This window comes from Corvus brachyrhynchos, unplaced genomic scaffold (genome assembly GCF_000691975.1).
Source record: "Corvus brachyrhynchos isolate BGI_N302 unplaced genomic scaffold, ASM69197v1 scaffold136, whole genome shotgun sequence".
Taxonomy (NCBI): domain Eukaryota; kingdom Metazoa; phylum Chordata; class Aves; order Passeriformes; family Corvidae; genus Corvus; species Corvus brachyrhynchos.
The window spans coordinates 4495945-4515872 of record NW_008239080.1 but is presented as its reverse complement, the minus strand read 5'-3'; the positions used below and the strand labels follow the sequence as shown (position 1 = coordinate 4515872).

At 37.0% G+C, this 19928-nt stretch overlaps 1 protein-coding gene across 4 annotated transcripts in view; it reads right to left on the bottom strand.

Moving 5' to 3' along the window:
- LGSN (lengsin, lens protein with glutamine synthetase domain) overlaps positions 1-19928 on the bottom strand; it is a 37723-nt gene that overhangs the window by 3917 nt on the left and 13878 nt on the right. For 3 of the 4 annotated variants that reach the window (XM_017739333.1, XM_017739332.1, XM_008637624.2), the window contains 4 exons: positions 17738-17817; positions 11996-12055; positions 9949-10945; positions 371-549 (listed from right to left, as the gene is read on the bottom strand). In XM_017739333.1, coding sequence (XP_017594822.1) covers positions 371-549; positions 9949-10945; positions 11996-12055; positions 17738-17767 — 1266 coding nt within the window. In that variant the 5' untranslated portion in view covers positions 17768-17817. The remainder of the gene's footprint in view (positions 1-370; positions 550-9948; positions 10946-11995; positions 12056-17737; positions 17818-19928) is intronic. The other variant, XM_017739334.1, reaches the window with a different exon arrangement.

The following is a 19928-nucleotide window of genomic DNA, read 5'->3' as shown; positions in this document are numbered from 1 at the left end:
GTCATTTTATTTCTTTCAATGTTTACTCCTTTCTTTTTTTGCAATTTAGAGATGTTCAGCAAACTAAAATTTTTATAATGTATTGAATCTGAAAAGATATTTCTGAGGGAAGAGATGATTAGAACATCAAACAACTGAAATTTTTAGCTTTACCTAATTAGATTACTATTTGGAGGAAAAGAGGAATAAATGATTGGAATGATGAAAGAAGTCTAGATCCTTCAGGAACATGAGCAAGAGGAGGGAGCAGATAATTTGTTCTAAGCTGGAGTTGCTGCCTGCACGATGGAGAAAATATAATTTAAGGATGGGGATGAAAATACATAAAGGTTAAAAGGAAAACACATAAACTGGAAACAAAAAAACTTACGTGAAAAAATCGAGAAGGAACATTCTTTGATCTTGACACACCATGGAGGTCTATTGATTCAAATCTGACAAACTGCACGTTGTCCCTGGCCATCTGCTGCTTAATAAATTCAATATGAGAGAATAGGTGAAGGAGAGTTGGGTTTCCAAGGCCGTTTACATCAGGGTCTCTGTTGAATGCTAGAAGTGAAGAGGAATGTTCACGTCAAACAAAATGAAGAAAGCTGGAATACGGCTCTTCTCCTAAAAAGTGCAAAAGTGGGAAATTGTGGCATAGAGTGTAAAAACAGAAATGAGAAAAAGATATGGAACGTGAAAGAGATTTTTAAATAAACACATGTATTTTTCCCTGACATCCTGTATAAAATCTCTTATTTTTTGGAATGGTCTGTAATTTAAACTTTTTTCCATGTTAAGAAGAGAACATGTGGTAAAACCAGGAGTTTATGAGGTTTGTTGAGTGGTTTTAGGAGCAAAAGTAGTAACTGGATACCTATTTCCCATGGAAAACTGACAGAATACAGGTGCTGTTTCTTCTATGACTTTGTAAAGTGCGTTGATACGGAAACATGATAAAAAGGGCACTTGTCTTCTACTAAACCTTTCTTGAGGCCTCTTGAGGAGGATTGCAGTCTCCTCCAGTACAGGCAGTGACTTTCAAGGGAAGTTTATGCATTTATGCATTTGCTGTTATGGAGTTATCTTCTTAACTGTATTGCAGAAGCTGTAGGGCTCTATAAACTTCTTGACATGAAGGTGATAACACCTGAATATAACCTCTATAATGGAACAGAGAGATGGGCAAAGTAACTTCCTTTCACCAACCTCTTGATCTCTCAGCCTGCTTTTCTTTTTGGTATCTAACTATTGTTTTTACTCAAGTTAAACTACACACAGCATTAACTTCCACTTAGTACAATAAACTAAGCAGACCAAGAGTAAAATTTTATATTAACATGCAATAAACTGTGAAAAATATATTTCTTTTTGCATTTCTGGGAGAAAAGTCCTCCATTCTTCCTGAGCATGTGGTCAGATGAATTTTTGCAGGTATTTCAAAACCACAGCGGAAGATCACCAACAGCAACCATTCACCACCAGCCTTCAAGTGGAAGTTTAAAGCTTCATGCTGAGGTACTCTGAAGGTTGGTGGGGGCAATCCTCATCTCTCTGGTAGCAAATTACCCAGACTAGAACAGGTCTCCTCTAGCAGTAGCCAGTAGGTACAAACACATCTTTTTAACCTCTCCTTTGGGGCAAGCAGGACTGCCAGTTGTGGGGCTGTAAGAAGGCTCACAAGCTGGCCCAGTACAAGGCTATCAGATTATTCCCTGAGAAGGCCACAGATTCAGTTGTAGTCATAGATGTCTCAGAATCCTTGACCATTGCTGGATATTACTGGATCCTCCAGCTTCAGACGGCAAGGAGGATCCTTTAGGACAGACAAGTAAGAAAAAGTTAGTAACTGTGCTCTCTGAGGTATGGCAGCTGAAAGTACAGAACAAAATTCAAGTAAATAGGAGAACAGAGTAAAAATTGAATAGACAAATCTAGAAAGCAATTCTGTCATATCTACTTCTCATGACATCTTTCCCTTTGGTCTGTTTCAGCTCTAAGCTCCTTATGGAAACAGTTTTTTTTCCAAAAGTCTTCTATAAACACTGGGGCAATATGTCCTTTAAAAGATGAATATCAAATAAGGAAGCCCGGTTTAGATGTTTTGTGTAACACTCACGCTGTTACAGGTGCTGCCAAAACACAATAGCAAGCAGGGAGGACTGGTCTTGTCTTGCTTATGCCACCAAGTAAGTTATTTGAATACCACTTCAGTCATCCTGTAATGTTGTTTTACAGCATAGATGTTTGCTGGCATTTACCAGATTCGACCTCTTCATGAACATGACATTTATTTAGAAGTTTAATAACAGGCATAAAATGTGACTGTCCAGTAGAGTAACAGAACTTTAAAAGATTCTGAAAATCTTCCAAATTTTATATTAAGAGAAGTTTTTTTTCAACTCCAGGGACAGAAATCTGAGGCTTTTACCTTTAAAGCAGTGATCAATGCCTTATTCCATACAAGTTTCATTTCCTCTGCAAAGATGGTAGACATTTCCTGTCAACCACCTGTCACACTGAGATTTTTATGTCTTTGTGTTATTCAAAGTGAAGCTTGGCTGACAATCATTGACATCAGTCAGCTTTTGATGTAAATCTTGCAAGAATTTCTTAAAATGTCCTGAAATGTCATCTGTTAAATTTCCATCTACTGAACAAATATTTTTCAGGTAAAAACATACAACTCATGAAAAAACTGTAACTTTAATTCTGATCATATTAATTCTTTAAAACAGTATTCCTAAGAGATATAGATTATATAAATCAGTATCTAAGAAAAACACAAATGTTACAGGAATTCATATTAATGCTGCATAAATTCATTTAAAAAATAAAGCTACAAATATACTTAAACATCTGCCAATATCAGGTAATTTTCCAAATTTTATATATATGTGCTGTCTTTGAGCTAAAGGTATTTGAATAAATATATAATTACATGATGTGAACAAACATTAACAGAAAATTCATAAACAGAAAATGTTTCTAAAGAAGATTAAGATGGAAAATATTAATAACTAAAGAAGCAAGAAATTTTCTTCTGCAGTTGGATCTTTTATGATCAAAGATATATCTTGTTAAATTATGAGACTAAATTATACATATTGGTCTAGTATTAGATTAAAATTAATCTATATGCCAGTGTAGACACCCTGCTAGTCAAAAGACACTTATTCATTTACAAGAGCCTTTTCCCAAAATCTTTTAGAATCAACAGAAACAGTCATGTAGCCTTCACATACTTTTTAGAGTTCGTCTTTTATATCATTTGCAGATTAGCTTTCTCATTGAAATAATGTTTCTGTAAATTGTATGATAGATAAAAATGTCACCCTGACTTAATATCTCTGATTGATTTTGGGAATATGAGAGGGGATTTGTTTCTGAAGTAATAATTACTGAATAACTAATGACTATTCACTTTTCTACAGCACAGGACCCAAAATATATTTTCTTTGGAGCCACTCAAACTGCATCCATGATGCCAATAATTATTTAAGTTTGGAAAGGCATAGGAGGAAACTGAGTACTCTGTCTTTACTCACTTCATATAATCATTATCCAGAGCATTAGTTACTGTAGGTAAAATAGCTAATAAATAAGTATTTGACAGGCCTTGCTGATTTAGAATCAGTCTAAATTAGTCTAAAAGTTTTATATTCTTCTGAGGGAGGATTCTGTTCATGAGTAAAACTTTTTCTCTAGGTTTCTGGGCCTCTAGGAAGAGGGGCATCTGCCTTTTCATTTCAGAAAAATCTCCTTAAAGAAACATGTAAATTCAACAAGATGCTCAGATTTTTGTTCAGATTTTCATTTTAAAAATCAAATAAAAATCCAGACTGGTCATCTTTCTTTAAGCAGATCATTAAATATCTATATCAGTTTGGCAGGACACAGAAAAGAACCTAATGTTGGTTTGTCTATGTTTCTGTCTGCATTTCCCATTTAAGTTACCATTGAGAAACAATTGGTAATATTCCTGTTTCTACTGTAATTAGTACAAAATACCTACAAACTGTCTTCACATATTTAAAACATATTAATCACACAATGAACTAAAAATATTACCAATAATAATGATAACAATTACTATTATTATTATTACTATTATTATTTATAGAAGAGTGTCATCTTTCTTAGATTATTAATATCGAAATCACCCAGATTGCTAAGAGCAGCTAGGGCAAATAGTTGACATCAGCTTTCCCTTTTCAGCAACAGGAAAGTGCCAAAACAGAAGAAAGTACACGTCCCAGATCAATCTTGTTTTCAACTTGTTCAAAGGAACCCTTTCCCGTGATCCCTTAATAAACCACATCACAACTAAAGTACAGTGTCTCGGGCCTAGAAGAGGTGACTGTGTTAGAAATCCAGCACAGGGTGCTCTGAAGATCTATACTGACCCCCTTTATAAAAACAGATACCTTGTGTTGATGATACTCACTAGTGAAGAGTCCCACAGGGTAATCACACAACTACACTTCTAAATCCTATGGAAATTCCTGTCAGCACTAATTTGAACATGTCTGTCCTTCCTTACAATACTCTGGTTTTTATATTTAAGAACAGTCAGTTTACTTGCTTTGCACAGCATGTTATTTACTGTTCTCACTGTTGTCTTCAAACGTTAACCACCTTTATTTCTCAAACCTTATATGACAGCTTTTCCTATGCCAGATATCATTCTTACTGCTACTTTTCTATTCCCATCTGGTTTTTTGACATGGTAAGTAGACATGAGTTGCATTTGAATGCGTTATTGATGTGAATAGTGACCAGAAGCGTCTTCATTTGAAAAAATATGCAATTTCAATTTCTTTCTCACCTAAAAAAAAAGCTGTGCCAAAACTGTTTACTCATTTGATTTCTGCAGTCAAGTACATAAAAAGTTATTTCCTACGTTGTATTTTTACTCACCTATAAGACTCTTAACAGGGGCATAACTATGTAAGCATACTAGAAACTCCCAAAGGATAGGAGACAGTTAAAATATTTCCCTGATCTGTTTGACAATGAAACTTTCAATGTGTTTTCCATTCATTTCTTTGTCTCATGACAGTCTGCTTTCTTTTCTAAACTTAATTGAAAAGCAGGCTTTTTACCAGCATGACCGTGGAGAAACTCAGGTTTTTCTTGAGTTCTATAGCTAATTTAGAGACTGACATAGAGCTTCAATCAGTCATGAATTATTCTTTCCAAACTGGATGACAACAACATGACACAGCTTCTCAGACAAGATACATCTTCAAGAGTCAAATGCAAAGTAAGTTTTTATCTTTCAATAAATGAAAGATAAATAAATAACCTATATTTTTGTACATTCCAGGATACTTTATAAAAATGGCTCTTCTGTAGTGATGAGAAAATTGTCACAGTTGTAGAAAATTTAGAGGATTTGAAAACAAAATATGCAGGTGTCTGAAAGAAATTTAAGTTGTGTAATACCCAATAGTACTACCTAACAGATAATCCTAAATAAGATGAAACTACAGTGGCCTATCTTTCTTCAAAATCAAACAGAAAATTTGGATTTATGGAAGGAATCACTGATCAAAGTTGCGTGAAGCAAGGCATACGCTATTGCAAACTAGGAAGCCCCCTCTGGTCTAAAAATATTTGTCCTATTTTAAAAAAATCAACTGAGAATCATAGAACAGTTTGGGTTGAAAGGAACCTTAGAGATCATGTAGTTCCAATGCCCATGCCATGAGCAAGGACACCTTCCACTAGACCAGGTTGCTCAAATCTCCATCCAGCCTGGCTTTGAACACTTCCAGGATGGAAGAGATCACTATGCTAAATGGGAAGCAAGGTTATTTAGGGAAGAGATTTTGTACAGTATTGAAGGTAAGGACTAAACTTTTCATGAATATACTGTAGAAGGAGAGGCAGCTGGCAGACATAAAAAGCAGAGAATACATTTCCCTTACATTAGGTCCAATCTAACTGTTTTTGCAACCTATAACTACTACTATAAAAAAAGTAAGGATCTCCAGTGGGTGGGAATTATGGTCAGAATACACACCTCTTTCTCATACAGAATCACGGGATGACTAGCTTACTACAAATACCAGAGATAGATGAGTTGAATCTCACCTAAAAGAAGACAAAATAGATCAGAAAGACTGGATAGAAGTCCTGTCTGAGCATTTTTATTTTATATAGATCAAGAGGAAAAATGGGAAATCATGCAGAATCACATAGCAGGAAGATTTCAGCTATTAGTATGGAAGATAAAGGACTAAAGAGCTTTTGGTTGCTTTGGTTTGTTCTTAGAGTTTGTGAGGTAAAAAAAATATTATGAGTTGTATATAGCTCAGTTCAGAGAGAAAAGGAAAGAAAAAGACAAAAAAATATGATGTTTTTTCCAACAGAAAATAAGTGCAAACAAGAGGCTCTAGAAAGGAGCTGAGCTTCAGCCCTGCTATGCTCAAACTCAGTTCAAAATATAGAAGAAGAAAGAAAAATGTTGTTGGCATAAGCAAAGAACATGAAAGAACAGTATGGCTTCGGTTCTTCACCTTAAGAGAGCCGTAAGAATGGCACAGATTGTGTAAAATACAAAGCGGAAAAGGGTACCAAGTGAAAAAGACAGGCTTAAGTCCCAAAGTAAGACATCGTTATGGTCCAGGAATTAGAGCAGAGGCAGTGACTATGAAGTGACCACTTGTATCTCCTGATTGTCCACTTACAGGTCCCAAAGAGCCTCCATTTCTATTTCCTTGTGACTGACAAGATTTACTGAGCAGAATCAGTTGGGGCAGACATGTCTCCTCCAGGTGTGCACAGAGGACAGCCAAACCACATGGGGAGTTCAAATTTGGTTCAGAGTATGTGAGCAAATTTTTGTATGTCAATAGAGAAAAAAGCCTAGGTTATTTCTTTGTTGAAGGATTCATCATTCTGTCCCTGGCTACTATAGTATTAATATTCTAATTTAGTAGCATGCAGAGCAGCACATGGCAAGGTTTGAGTTCAGAGAGGTCAATATACACCTACCTTACATGCTCTTTACACTATACATATAGCACACGCATGAATTCATCCTGTGTGCATGTACATGATGGTTATTTAATACTACATGCATGAAATTTCATCTTATTCTTTACTGTTTGGAATCATCCCTCTTTGTCCAAGAATGCAGGCATTGAACAGCTTAAGAAGCACCTGCCAATTAATGACTACATATCAACTTGCAGAAATGTGCATCATTATTAGATATAGACACTTAGGCAAATAAAATTCCTAAATTCATGTTAGTGCAGTCAGTGTATTCACCTAATCAGCTGCATGTGTTAGTTTCTATCTTTCCATGGAAAAGAGCTTTAGGTTAAGAGTTTTAGCTTCAGCTCCAGTTTCTCTGACACTGTTCAAGTAACATTTTTTTTACTAACCCAAATATCTGACATGTCTGCTTCTTTTCTATTATTTTTTTCCCATGTCCAAGCACTTCTTTTACAAAAGAGCTGACAAGAAATGGACAAAATCCACATACAGTAATATTTCCACATTTTCCAATCAGTATTTTAGAAAAAACATATGGATTTATTATTTTGGAGAGATGTTTACCGTGTTACTAACATGACTGTATATAAATCCTCTGAATTACTGACACTCAGACATATGTTTTAAACTTTCTGCTGCTGATCTCTAGAAATTGTCCCTTAACTCTGTACTTTTAACAACAATAAAGCATATTCCTGTTTTGGCTGTATCTCAACACGTAGTAGATCTGATATATAACCTCTTGTAATTTTTCCAAACATTTTGGATGAAGTCTTCTGATTTGAGCAAGTTAAACTATTTGAAAACTTGTAAATTATTGGGGTTTGTATTTCAGATCTACTCAGTGTTGAGATATCTTTAGATCCAAGACTTCAGGCACTCTGGTAACTGAAATATTTAATGTAATGTTTTAGTAAAAAAAAAAAAAATTTAGGACTTGATCTTATCAATCAATAAATTACCATGGACAGCAATGAAATACTGTTTATGCAAAGGCTCATTAAACACTGCAGAATTTTATCCAAATGTTTCTTTTCTTCAGTTAAGTTACTAAACATCTTCAATGAAAATTAATTTTTGAACACATACCATTCTTATTAAGTGTAAACTCCTGTGCATTCCATTTACTAGTAGAAATGCACAGTGAGCACTACAACTTTTTTGGTCAAACCCAAATGGAATCCAAATCTCATGAGTTTCCAAAACATTTGATATGGAATACTTTTCTCATGAGACAAAACAGTTTTCTCCCAGCTCCCCTCATAGTTTGCTCTCATCTGTAGGTCTCTTACAATCATCACTACCACCAGTGATACAGGGCAGGATTAATCCCAGGTAGCTTTAGGCATCTCAGAGTCAGACAAATGATCTAAGCTAATCATCATGGGGCTTCTTCCCCACTGAGTGGAAACACACTTCAGAGGTCATTTTTTCATCCACCTCTAATACCTCTTTGAAGACAAAATGCCTGGCTTTACTGACTAGGTAATAAGCTTGGATTAGTTACTTCGTGCTGAGTGGCTACAGCTGAGTTGAAATCTCCCTGTGGAATCTACAATTAATCTCATCAGTTCCCTCTACCTTGTAAATAGTGCTATGACAAAGAATAATTACTCCTGTGTTTTAAAACATATTTGCTGGTTTTGCAGACAATGAGAAAACAGTAGTGTTATAAATTTGATAATCATTTCGCTCACCTTTTAGAAATGTGAAAAACAATGTAGTCCGGAGAGGGAACAGCATCAAGTGTAGGCTGCTAGTTAATGCTCTAACCTTTTTATTCTAATAGATATGCATAGAGAATGGTTCGAGCGAAAAATATCTTTTCAAAGCTTTGTATTTCTCATGCAGTGCCCCGAGTAAACACTGATAATGTTCATGGATATCTTGTTCAGACTCGGTCAAACTGGGTAACACAAAATGTCTACCAAGAAATCCTGCAGTAGCTAACAACAATTGACATGTTCAAACTGATTTTTTTCAGAGTATGCATAGGAGGGTTTCTACCGATCTGTCAGGAGACTTGAAAAAAGCAGGATAAATTAATATTATTGTAAACATTTGATTGTTATTATTATATTTTGTTACATAGTTAATGATGACTAAAGTATTTTATCAATTAAGAGGTTGGTATTTCTTGTATCAGTAAGATAAATCAAAAAGAAAGATATCTATCCTGGAAAGCTGATAATGTGATCTCAGACTGATGCTCATGGAAATGTATTAATGTGATATCTATACAACTGACAAACTGGTGTTTTTGTGCTTCCTGGAAACAGAACAACAAACTGTTCAAGCCCATTACATTATCACAGCTAATAATAGTTTTTGGTTTGTTGATCCAGCTAGCCCAGAAGCTTTTACAAAGAAATCACAGCCTATTAGTAGCAATTAATTGTCTCTATAAACACTTCCAAAATGGACTTACTGAACAGCATGAAAATAAGTGGAAGTTCTCTCTGCCTCATTTGCTTTTTTTCCACTATAATTTATAAGAGATGTTTTTGCATTCCAGTCCTCTCACAGGACAAATAATTGAAAACATCATCCCTACATGGGACCAATTTCTACTGCTGGAAATGTTAAAAAAAAAAGGAAATGTTAAGAAGCATAGATGCCATCAGAGCTTTGCAGTATCTAGCAGACTTTCGGGAAGTGCTGCCTGCACTCAGTTTAAATGAAGAAATATTTCCGTTTTAGTGAAAAAGACATGACCAGTTGTGCATGGCATTTTTTGGCAGGCAGTTGGGCTTTATAAATGCCTTACTTCAAAAAAATTTAAAAGCAGCATAGATGTAGAGCACAATATCCAATCCATCCTGATCACACAGAAACCACAGGTGTCAGTTCTCTTGTGCACTAGCTCTGACTTAAGTTTGCAGCTTAGCAAAACACCACAAAACAACAGGAGCATTTTGTTTAAGAGGAGAGCAGGTGATGTTTAAGTATCCTTACCGGTGTGGCCTGTGGAGGAGTCAAACTGAACCTCAGGAGCTGTGCTTTCTGCAGGTGTAGGAGCTGCTGGTAGTCCCAGAATAAGTTGATCCACATTGCTTCCCACTGGTTGCTGCTGATCAGAGCCAGCAGAGCTGAGGACCAGGACGGTTTTGCTCTGCTGCCCCACTCCCTCTTTGTGGAAGCTGAGATACTTTTGCTTTTCCTCTCCAAAATGGGGAGTAAAAGTCTCAAAGGGCCCGCCCTGTTTGTCAGCTGCTTTCTCCCGGGGTTTCAAATTTTTCTGAGCAAAAGTGCCACCTGCCTTGCCACAGAAAATGGACCCATGAGAAGGCAGATGACCTTCACTAAGTAGGTTTTTCAACTCTTGTAGACTTCGTTTAGAAATGCCAGGTGCTCCTGTGAGGGACTCGGCAGTATGGCTCCCTGGCATGGATGCAGCACTGCCCAGGGAGCCCATCTTTGTCACATGAAACTTGACAACTTTTTCTTCCATCCCAGCCTGTCCTTCTGGCTTACCCCCTCTCTGCTCACTGTCCTTTGCCCTCTGTACAGCCTCTGTGCAGCCACCTTTCTCTGCACGCCTCGCAGGCTGCACACCTGTGGACAACTTCATCTGAGCTGCTGTATCTATTTCCTCGTTCATTTTTCCCACTATTCTTTTCCCAATTTCAGCATTTTCCTGGGTTTCTCGTGTTTCTCCAAACCTGTCTTCTTTACCATCACTGCCAGAATTGGAATTGTTGTGACCTCCTCTGTCCTTTTGTACTGGAGGAAAGGTAGTGGGGTTTTGGAGAGACTGGTCTGATGGCAGTTCTGAGCAACCAGTAGTTCCTTTAAGGGGACAAGGATCTGGGACTTTTGAGGCGCGGGACAGTTCCATCTTCTCATTTTCTAAAGGAGGAATATACTTTGTAGGACCTTTGTTTCCCTTTTTCTTTCTGAAACCACATATATTGTTGCCATCAACTTCATCATTGTCACTTTCAGATGTGTTCTGTAACCAGCAATAAAATATACAACCAAACAACATGCATGAATGACACAGAACATGGCAATGGAGTACTACCACCAGCTGCTTCCATTACTTCTTGGTGATGGAAGCCTCTGTGAACACTTATTTTGAGCTTTAAAATATCTCACAGAATTCTTTTTCTTATGTTTTAGAACAAAATTGGTGAAAATACCTTCATAATACTGTTTTTAGGCAGATTTAGCATTGTAAGACATAGTACTTTGTGTGACATCATTTGCCAAACATGTCCTTTAAATGTGAAAGAAATGTATTTTAGTACTTACAATTAAGTATATTCCTGTTCATATTAAAAGTATTTGTATTTATAAAGGAAATTTATTGCCCTGAAACACAGAAAACTGGCAATTCTTATAAATGTGAGGACTGAAACCTTAAAATAAGCAACTTTTAGATTAATTTCAGGACCTAATTTGGACAAATAACTGAACTTAGAGCAGTAGTCAAAAGGAAAAACTCGTATTTGGATGTTTAAACAGGAAAGAACCCAATGTTTACCTTTATATATGACATTGATATAGTTTATATTGCAGGGGTGGGAGCAGATTTTAAAATGGATGTAAACATGTGGAAAAGGTACAAAAAGGAACTACAAAAATTAATGTGCTTGCATTATCCCCAAAAATATCAAGAAGTGTCTGGATCACCATCCCTCCTAAGTATCCTAATCCTACCTCAAGAGTGATTAATTTGATGGTGACAGGGAAAGGGACAGGAAACCAAAACCAGACACTTGCAAATTAAAAAAATAGCACAAATTTCAATACTGTGAGTGATTATCAAGGTAGTGATGGAATTCTCCCTCTCACAATGTCTTAAAAAAACTGCCTGACATAGTTTAACCAAAATCACTGCATAGCCAATCCCAAATTATTATATTACTTATGAATACCTACTCAAGTATGCATTGGAGAAATATTAACAGTGCTTGGTTTGCTTGGGTTGGGCTGGAATTAGCACCTGTAAAAACACTGGGAAATCAAGGGATAGCCTCTGAATGAGACCATTCTTTACCTTTTCCACAAAGGAATAATCTGCACTCTCTCCAATTTCTGATTTTCCAGAAGAAGGGATCTGCACAAAAGCAAAGTGAATGCCAGTCTGGATAAGGCAAAAGTGATTTCTGTTGGCAGACAAAAGCACGTAGAAGGAAAGGCAGCATCATCCATTGTGCATAGGGAAGGAAGCAGCTACACGGCCTACATTAATTTCATTAACAACTCCCTTTTTCCTCATTATTCCTCCCTTTCTTCACTATTTTCTCACCATGCTATTTTCCATTATTATGTAGTCAAAAGAGGTTTATGGCTTCTCTCCTAATGAAGAGCTCATAGAAATGTTTCCTCTGTCTCTCCCGCCTGCTCCAAAATTCCATGGCCGGCTGTGTGTACAGCTGCTTCGGGAGCTCACTGGGACACTGCAGTTAGTGTGGCAGGCAGCTGGGCAGCAGCCCTGCAGGGAGGATGAACCTGTCACTCCCATGCACGTATCCTGACAGGGACATGCCAGTGATGCCCACTTGCAATCTAACACAGTTACTGGCGCATTCACAACAGAAGTCCTTGGCTACCCCAGTTTTAGCCCTCAGTGTTTAATAAACCCATTTCTTCACCCAAGGGCTTTGGTTTATTCCCACAACACACCCCATAAAATAACTCCGGGTGTTTGCTGATACCCCTATACATTCACCCATGTAGAATAGACCTAATTCCTACAGCTCTCTATCATTATGGAATAGAAACGTAATAAAATAACTTCTTTGACAGGCAAAGTGAAAAAAACCAGATTATAATTCAGAATTATAATTTTAATACTTTCCTTAGTAATTAAAAAAGGGAATGCCACTGGGGGAGAAACAGTAGGGGTGGAGGAACCAGTGTCTGCCAAATGGAAAACCACAAATTTTCAAATAAAAGATTCATCATATTAAATTTCTAAGCATATAACATTATTTTTTGACAGAAATAGGGAAGAGTTCCAGCTATGAAAGTTACAGTCATTAAAAAAAATGTGTTTTGCGATTTATGACAAATATTTCCTGCCATTTTGTGGCAGAGCCTGCCATCATCAAAATATCTTGATTTAAAATTTATGAGGTTTTCAGAATTCATCTGTTTCCTTTGAATAACTTGAAACCAGTAACATAATCATAACGCCATATGCATTTCTGCTTTATAATGTATGCTGACAACTACTGAAAATTTTAAAGTTAGGTTAAATTTTTGCCTGCTATCTATATTTTAGATCTCTGAAAAATGTTCAGCAAAATGACCAAAGGAAAGTTGAGCACATCCTTTTTTAGGACACCTGTACTGAAGTCAGACAAAGGATTGTTCATGTGTCAAAAGCAAAATGTCAGAAAACTGCTTATTCACGTAACTAGCCATTCCAAAGGATTTCATGAACACAAGGTACCATCCCCACATTATAATCCTTAACAAAACAAATTCCTTCTGAATAGAGGTGAGCAGGATAAGGACTGATCACTTGTAAGTTCTTTAATGGAAATGCTCCTTCGCAACAAATCTCTAATGATGGATGTATCTATAGATGTTTGCAAAGGGTATATTTTCCATGAAGAACTAGGCTGTGGTACTGCAGTTTGATTATAGACCCAAAAGAAATACTGCACCCATTACTCTTAAACAAAAACTGATCAGTTTTACTTTCAAATAAACAAAACTCTTACAGTCATACAGAGAACAACCTATGCATTACTTTGGGTCCTCAGCAAAAGGCACATTGTGATTTTTTGCAGGAAAATTACTCTTAATTTCCAAATAAAGTCAGACTTTATGGATTTTAATTTAGAAATCATTCACAGTATTTTCTGCAGTGAAACAAACATTTCTTTATTCGTTGCAAGGTACTGCTACAGCATCTCTTCATATTAAAGACAGTCATATGCATGAGCTATAACACAGACTTAGATTTACTTGTCTAGTAGTTTATGTGGTGTCTGCAATCAGAAAAGGCTCAGTACCTGGGCACAGAGGGGAAAGCACTCAGGAATAGGACTTATGAATTATGTGTTTAACTTTTTGTTTCTTGAAAGGTTTTTTTTCACTACAGAAGATGGAGACAGTTCAGAGAAATAGTGCCTTGTATGAGATACAGTGCATGTGAGCTGGCTACAAACCATTACTTAATTTAATTGAACCATGTGTCATGCTGTGCTGAAAGCAAAACAGTCATGGCATTAATACAGCAAAAATTTTGACTACTTTTACATTCCTTCCTGAAAGTTCCTACATTTTTGTTGCTGTGCAGCAACAGTACCAGTTTTTTTACCCAACATTTGTTTCAGCATCAATTAGGTTTTTTTGCTGATTTTCAAATATTTACTTGCAACTTAAGTCAGAGGTCTTGGCAGTTTTGAAGTTTGCTTCTCTGTCTTAGCAATTGAGCATTTGGGCAGCAATTCAAACATTCCTGCCAGAAGAATTAGGTCCAAAATATAAAGAATGTAGGCTGCATTGTCCAACGAATCTGAGATTTAGGTTTTTCTTTCTAAGGTTTTATCTGATGCTATTTTTCATTGATATTTGTTGGTACTTCCCCAGGTTCTGATTTCTATTAGGACTACTTGTCCCAGTGCTGCAATTTGTGCTCATACATCGATCCTCTCTGCACTGGAGTTTGCACCTGGTAAGGCTTCAGGTAGAGTGGACCAGTGCAAGTCCTACAAGAGGCAGGAAGAGTAGGGCTGGATCACACTTAATTTCCCTTTATGGATAATCTCAACTCATACAAATAACAGCTTTACTTGCCTTCGCTACATGCCTGCTGTGTCACTCTGAGTACACAAGAGTCTGGATGTCTTTGACTATCAACAGATAAGGGCTACACTTAAGCTTTGCAGTAGCATGTTAAAGCACCATTCAGGTAGGAAGAGGAGAGAACAGAGGACAGTAGCAGCAGGTAAATATTTTAGCACTGTGCAGATGAAATTGCTTGCTCTACTTAACCAAATTAAGTTCCACTTCTGGCATGTGGTCAGGATTCTGCATCTGAGGGACATTTTATATCTTGTGGTAACACAGAAAATATAAATCTAAAGCAATTCTTCTTAATCAGTTTGTGTTCATTTTTAGGCTTTGTACAGCTTTGAAGTGGAGCATTAACTATATCATGAAATACAACACTACCAAAAGGCTGTTCATCTGTAAACCTGCCCAGCTGAGAGCATTGGAAATGTAAAGTGTTGCCTTTGGGAGGAATAACAAATACTGAGGTTTGTGGTGTGTGAAACAGGTGAAAATCCAGGGCAATTCTTGAACTTTTGCCTTAAAATGATTTTATAGGTGACTGAAAATATATCTGCAGTGTTCTGTGTGGCAAATTCAGATGCTGCAGAAGGGACCTTCCATTTTTCTCCTACTTTTTGTTTGTGTCATGACTTCAGGCAAGACGGCAAACACTATTGTGGTTTATAAACCTCTCTCAAAAACAGGCTGACAAAAAGAGACATGGAAATGAGAAAAATAAACTCTCAGTAAGGCATTTGAAAGGGGAGAAAAAGAGAGAAACTGAGTTAGTTTAAAATGTGCTCTGAGTAACTGTAGATTAATAGCTGCTGACGGGTTTCTATCAAAGGAAAAGGTGAAAGAGGCAAGCTGCAATTCTAGCAGGAGCTTTAGTATATCTAATCAACAAAATAACTCAATGTTCCTGCTACTGGCTACCTAAAAAAGTGATGCAAGAATTCAACAAATTACGATAGGGGCTCACTCACATTCTCTTTTTTTGTTTCATATTGTTAACTGATTGTTAAGAGGTCCAATTGTGATGATCCTTCCGAGTTGGTGCTACAGATTTTTCAAAAATGAAAGATTATTTTTGCAAAGAACATCAAAATGTCAAAATCTGGTAAACCTAAGAAGTAGAAAAACATGGGAAACTAAAACAAAAGTCAAAAATATATAAGGTTTCGTTGACTGAATTTTCTATATATGAAAAGTTAATTGCTTCACTTATGTTTGGTTTGTTTGGTTTTTTTTTTGCATCATATAAAACACTGTTGAAAAACTGAAATTAAATGTTTCCAGTCTAAAAAAATGTAAAAATATTGTTCAGGAAATGCTGACATGTGACATTATTCACATTGTTTGAACTTTTTTCCAGTTCTAATTCAAAAGTCAGTTTTTCAGAGTTACTGAAATACTGTCATACTCTAAATGCTGAGGAACTTTTTCTGTCCCACTCTAGCTGTTACCAGGTTACACTTTAGAGCACCCCCAGGTTGGTACATCAAGTTTATTTAATCTTTTTGTGTATTCAAATTTCAAATGAATTTCAAATACTTGAAGCCAAGTCAGCAGGAGGTGCTGCTTAAGACCTCATGCAACAGTACCCATAAAGCAAGTAGTTCTGCATCCAAGTGCTTTCCCTGCCCCTTTCCCTGGCATTGCCCTGCTGCTTACCCAGCAACCAGGCAGCAAAGGAGCAGAGGATGCAGGAACAATTACCTACTGCTGGGAATTAATGCAGCTTCACTGGAGTCACTGGAGTTAAAGATTTGAACCAGGACAGAATCTGGCCACGGAGTTCTACCAAGGACAACACAGATATATCCAGGGACTATCTCCAAGCACAGAGGGGGGGTTTGGCTCTTGGGTGCAGTGCTAAAACAAGGCGTGTGATGATAAACAGACACTGGTTGTTTGTAAGTGAGAAACATGAGGATCACATACTTTGTCAAGATATTGCTGTGACTAATTTCTCCCTCAGTGACCTTGTTTGATAAAGTGGCTCTTTAAGAGTGATTTACTGCTACAGAAACCTCACTGTGAAGGATGCGAAAGTGGCATAAACATTAAGTACATCTCATTATTTTGCAGTTGGAGAAGTTGAAGCACAAACTTGCCATAGGTCAAGGGAGATGTGTGGACATGTGAGGAGCAGAAAAAGTCTCCTTCCTTCTTTGAAACTTTTAAATATACTCAAGATTGTTAGCATCCTCCACGTGAAAATGAATGGAGTGAGGCTCGCTCACAATATCACGCTACTTATTTTCACATCTGACACCTGCCTTTGTCTGTTACACCCACTCAAAGCCTTCATACTACATACACAATTACCAGATGGGCTTCTCAAGGTCACTGATTATCTTGCTGCTTCAAAGCAACAGAGTTGTCCTTGTAACAAGATTATTTGTAATTACTTTCCCTTGACTATGCCACCTGCACTGTGTAAAAAAAAAATCCCTAAATAAGGCAGAACCTCCAAATGAATAAGCTGATCCTTCCTTCACAGTGGTTTGGGACCACAGAAGTACGAATTCAGGACCAGAATCTGCCAAAATGCACTTATATAGAAACTGAGCAACTTCGCTTGGGTCAGTAGCCTGACTCAAGAGTGTCACTTTCTAATCCAGGTCAGATCCTGATCCACAGATTGTAGTGCTTTCATTTACATTAATGAAGTCAAAGCAATGTGTTTCCCCAATAATATTAATAGGATCAGATTTAATATATCTATTTCTGTTACTTTTGATAAAATTATGAATGAAACCAATAGGAAGTTAAAATCTGTTAGAGTTGCTTCTTAAAGCAAATGGGGTTTTTTCAGCTTAAGCAAGAAGCCTTTCTTTGACCTCCATTTCCTTCAGAATTAGACCATGGTCAACATACATGCATGAAGAGCCTTCTACGTAATTCACAAGGAACAGGCACTCACTTGAAATCTTGAGGTAGGTGCAAGAAGTATTTTATATCAGTATATCTGCTCGGAAATCATTCATGATCAGTCTCTTACCTGCTGAGTAAGATCTTCCTTTTTGTTCATGTCCACTTCATTCTAGTTCAGGTCACCATCAGAAATGGCCTAGTAAAAATCTAGTAGAAAGATATCCCATATTTATAGGCACAGATACAATGAAGGTTAGTTCAAACAGAATTGCTGTAAAGTTCTTTTCCCAGAAGGCCACGCAGATGATGAACCATGAAGAGCAACCCCAACGAGTCATGCCCAAGAGCACTGCTTTCTGGAACAGGGCTGAAGTAGTAAACTGACAAACACACATTATTAGCTGCCTGCCTGGAAACAAAGACAACTGAGCATGAAACTGGTTTGCTCAACTTTTCTCCTCACAAAAGGCTTTTGTCCTGTAACAAGCCATTCCTGTTCTGGAATAGAAGCTATTGTTAGGCTCCTTAGAGGTAAAACCTACACTGGGCATTATAACAGCAGTATGTTTTTGAGGCACATGAACAGGGATTTGAAAGGCACAGCATACTGCAAGAACAACATGCAGCACCAGCCTGTTATTCTGGTTTCCATGTTCTAAATTAATAGTGGTGCATCTAGTTGCGTTAGAATTGGGGAGGAGTCTTTTTTGCATTAGATCTCTAAAAATATTGCAAAGATTAGATAGTTAAGATTGTCTTTTTTTTTATTATTATTATTTTTCAGGTTTCATATGTATTCAAAGGACTGTTTTTAAATGACATTTCATTCATTCAAGTTCCTTTGGATGACATAACATTAAAGGATGGCCATATTGTTGTCCTTACAGCAACCCTACCTGACAACCCATCACTCAATAAACTCAAGTAAACATGATGTTCAGATTGGCATTCATCTATGTGAAAACTCAAGTTTGGCATTTTTTAATACTCAAAAAAAAAAAAAAAAAAGTTTGTTAAAATTACCCCAAAATAATGACTATGCATTGGGAGCTATAATTCACAAAAATCTTGAGCATCATTGGTCAAATGCATGAATATAAGTGCCCAAGTCCAAAACTGGGATTCTGAAAATCCTTCCTTTTCTTGTAGCCCAGAGACCCAACATTTGTGAATCCATCTATGCAATTTCTGTAACTGCCCCATTCTGAACTGCCCCACTTGTCACAAACCAGAGCAGGCAACAGCTGGAAATTTGCTAGTATTCAAGAAATAGGCTTATTTATAAGATTTGACCTTTTGTCACCCAGACATTAAAAAATGTCACCCAGACATTAAAAAAGTCACCCAGACCACTCAACAGGACCAGGCTCCTACAAGACAGATGGGATGGAACTCAGCATTTTGCTTTCAGAATAGTTCTTTCAAAAATGTTCACCACAGAATGCCATCATACCATCAGTAGGCACAATTGCAGTTTCTTTTCTAGGCAATGGACAGGTGTCATAGACCTACAGTTTGCCAGGGCAGAGTTGCTTGTGAGTCTATGTTAGGATGAGCTATGTCCAAAGGACACTTCTGAGCAGGACTACTCACACCAAATAGTCTGAGAGGCAGAGGCCAGACAGCAACAAATCTTCTGGCTTCCCATTTTTACCATTTTGAATACAAGCAGGAAGAACCTCAGTTCTTAATTTGAAAAATACACATTTCAGGTTAAAAATCTCATTTGTCAGGGCAAGAAAAATATTCTTCACAAGAACAGTGGTCAAACACTGGCACAGGTTGCCCAGACAGGCTGTGGGATATCCATCCTTGGAGGTATTCAGGATTTGACTATACAACGCCCTGAGTAACTTGAGACATGTTCAAAGTTGGCTCTGATTTAAGTGGCAGATCAAGCTTGGTAACTACCACAGATACTGTCCAGAATAAATTCTCCTATGATTTTACATCTGATTAATTTATACATATTTTTATTTACTTCATTACATTCTTCCAAGTACTAAGCACCTCTGGCACACTTTGCATTCTCTTCTACTCTGTTCCACTAAACAGATCATAAAGACAAGAAAGAGCAACCTCTGCCTCAAATAGTGTAGTTTTTGAGGCACCAATCTTGCAAACACCATTAGCAAGAAACAATATTTTCATTACTGCTGGAAGAATCAACTATTTCCATCTCAAGTACCTATTAGGTCCTCCTAAAAATTGTTGTTTTGTTTTGCTTTGTGAACAGAATGAAAGAGGAGAGGGAGGGGGTCCTCTGTCAACATGTCCTGCTGCAAGATGCTGCTGGTTTCAGAAAAACTGTGCTGGTT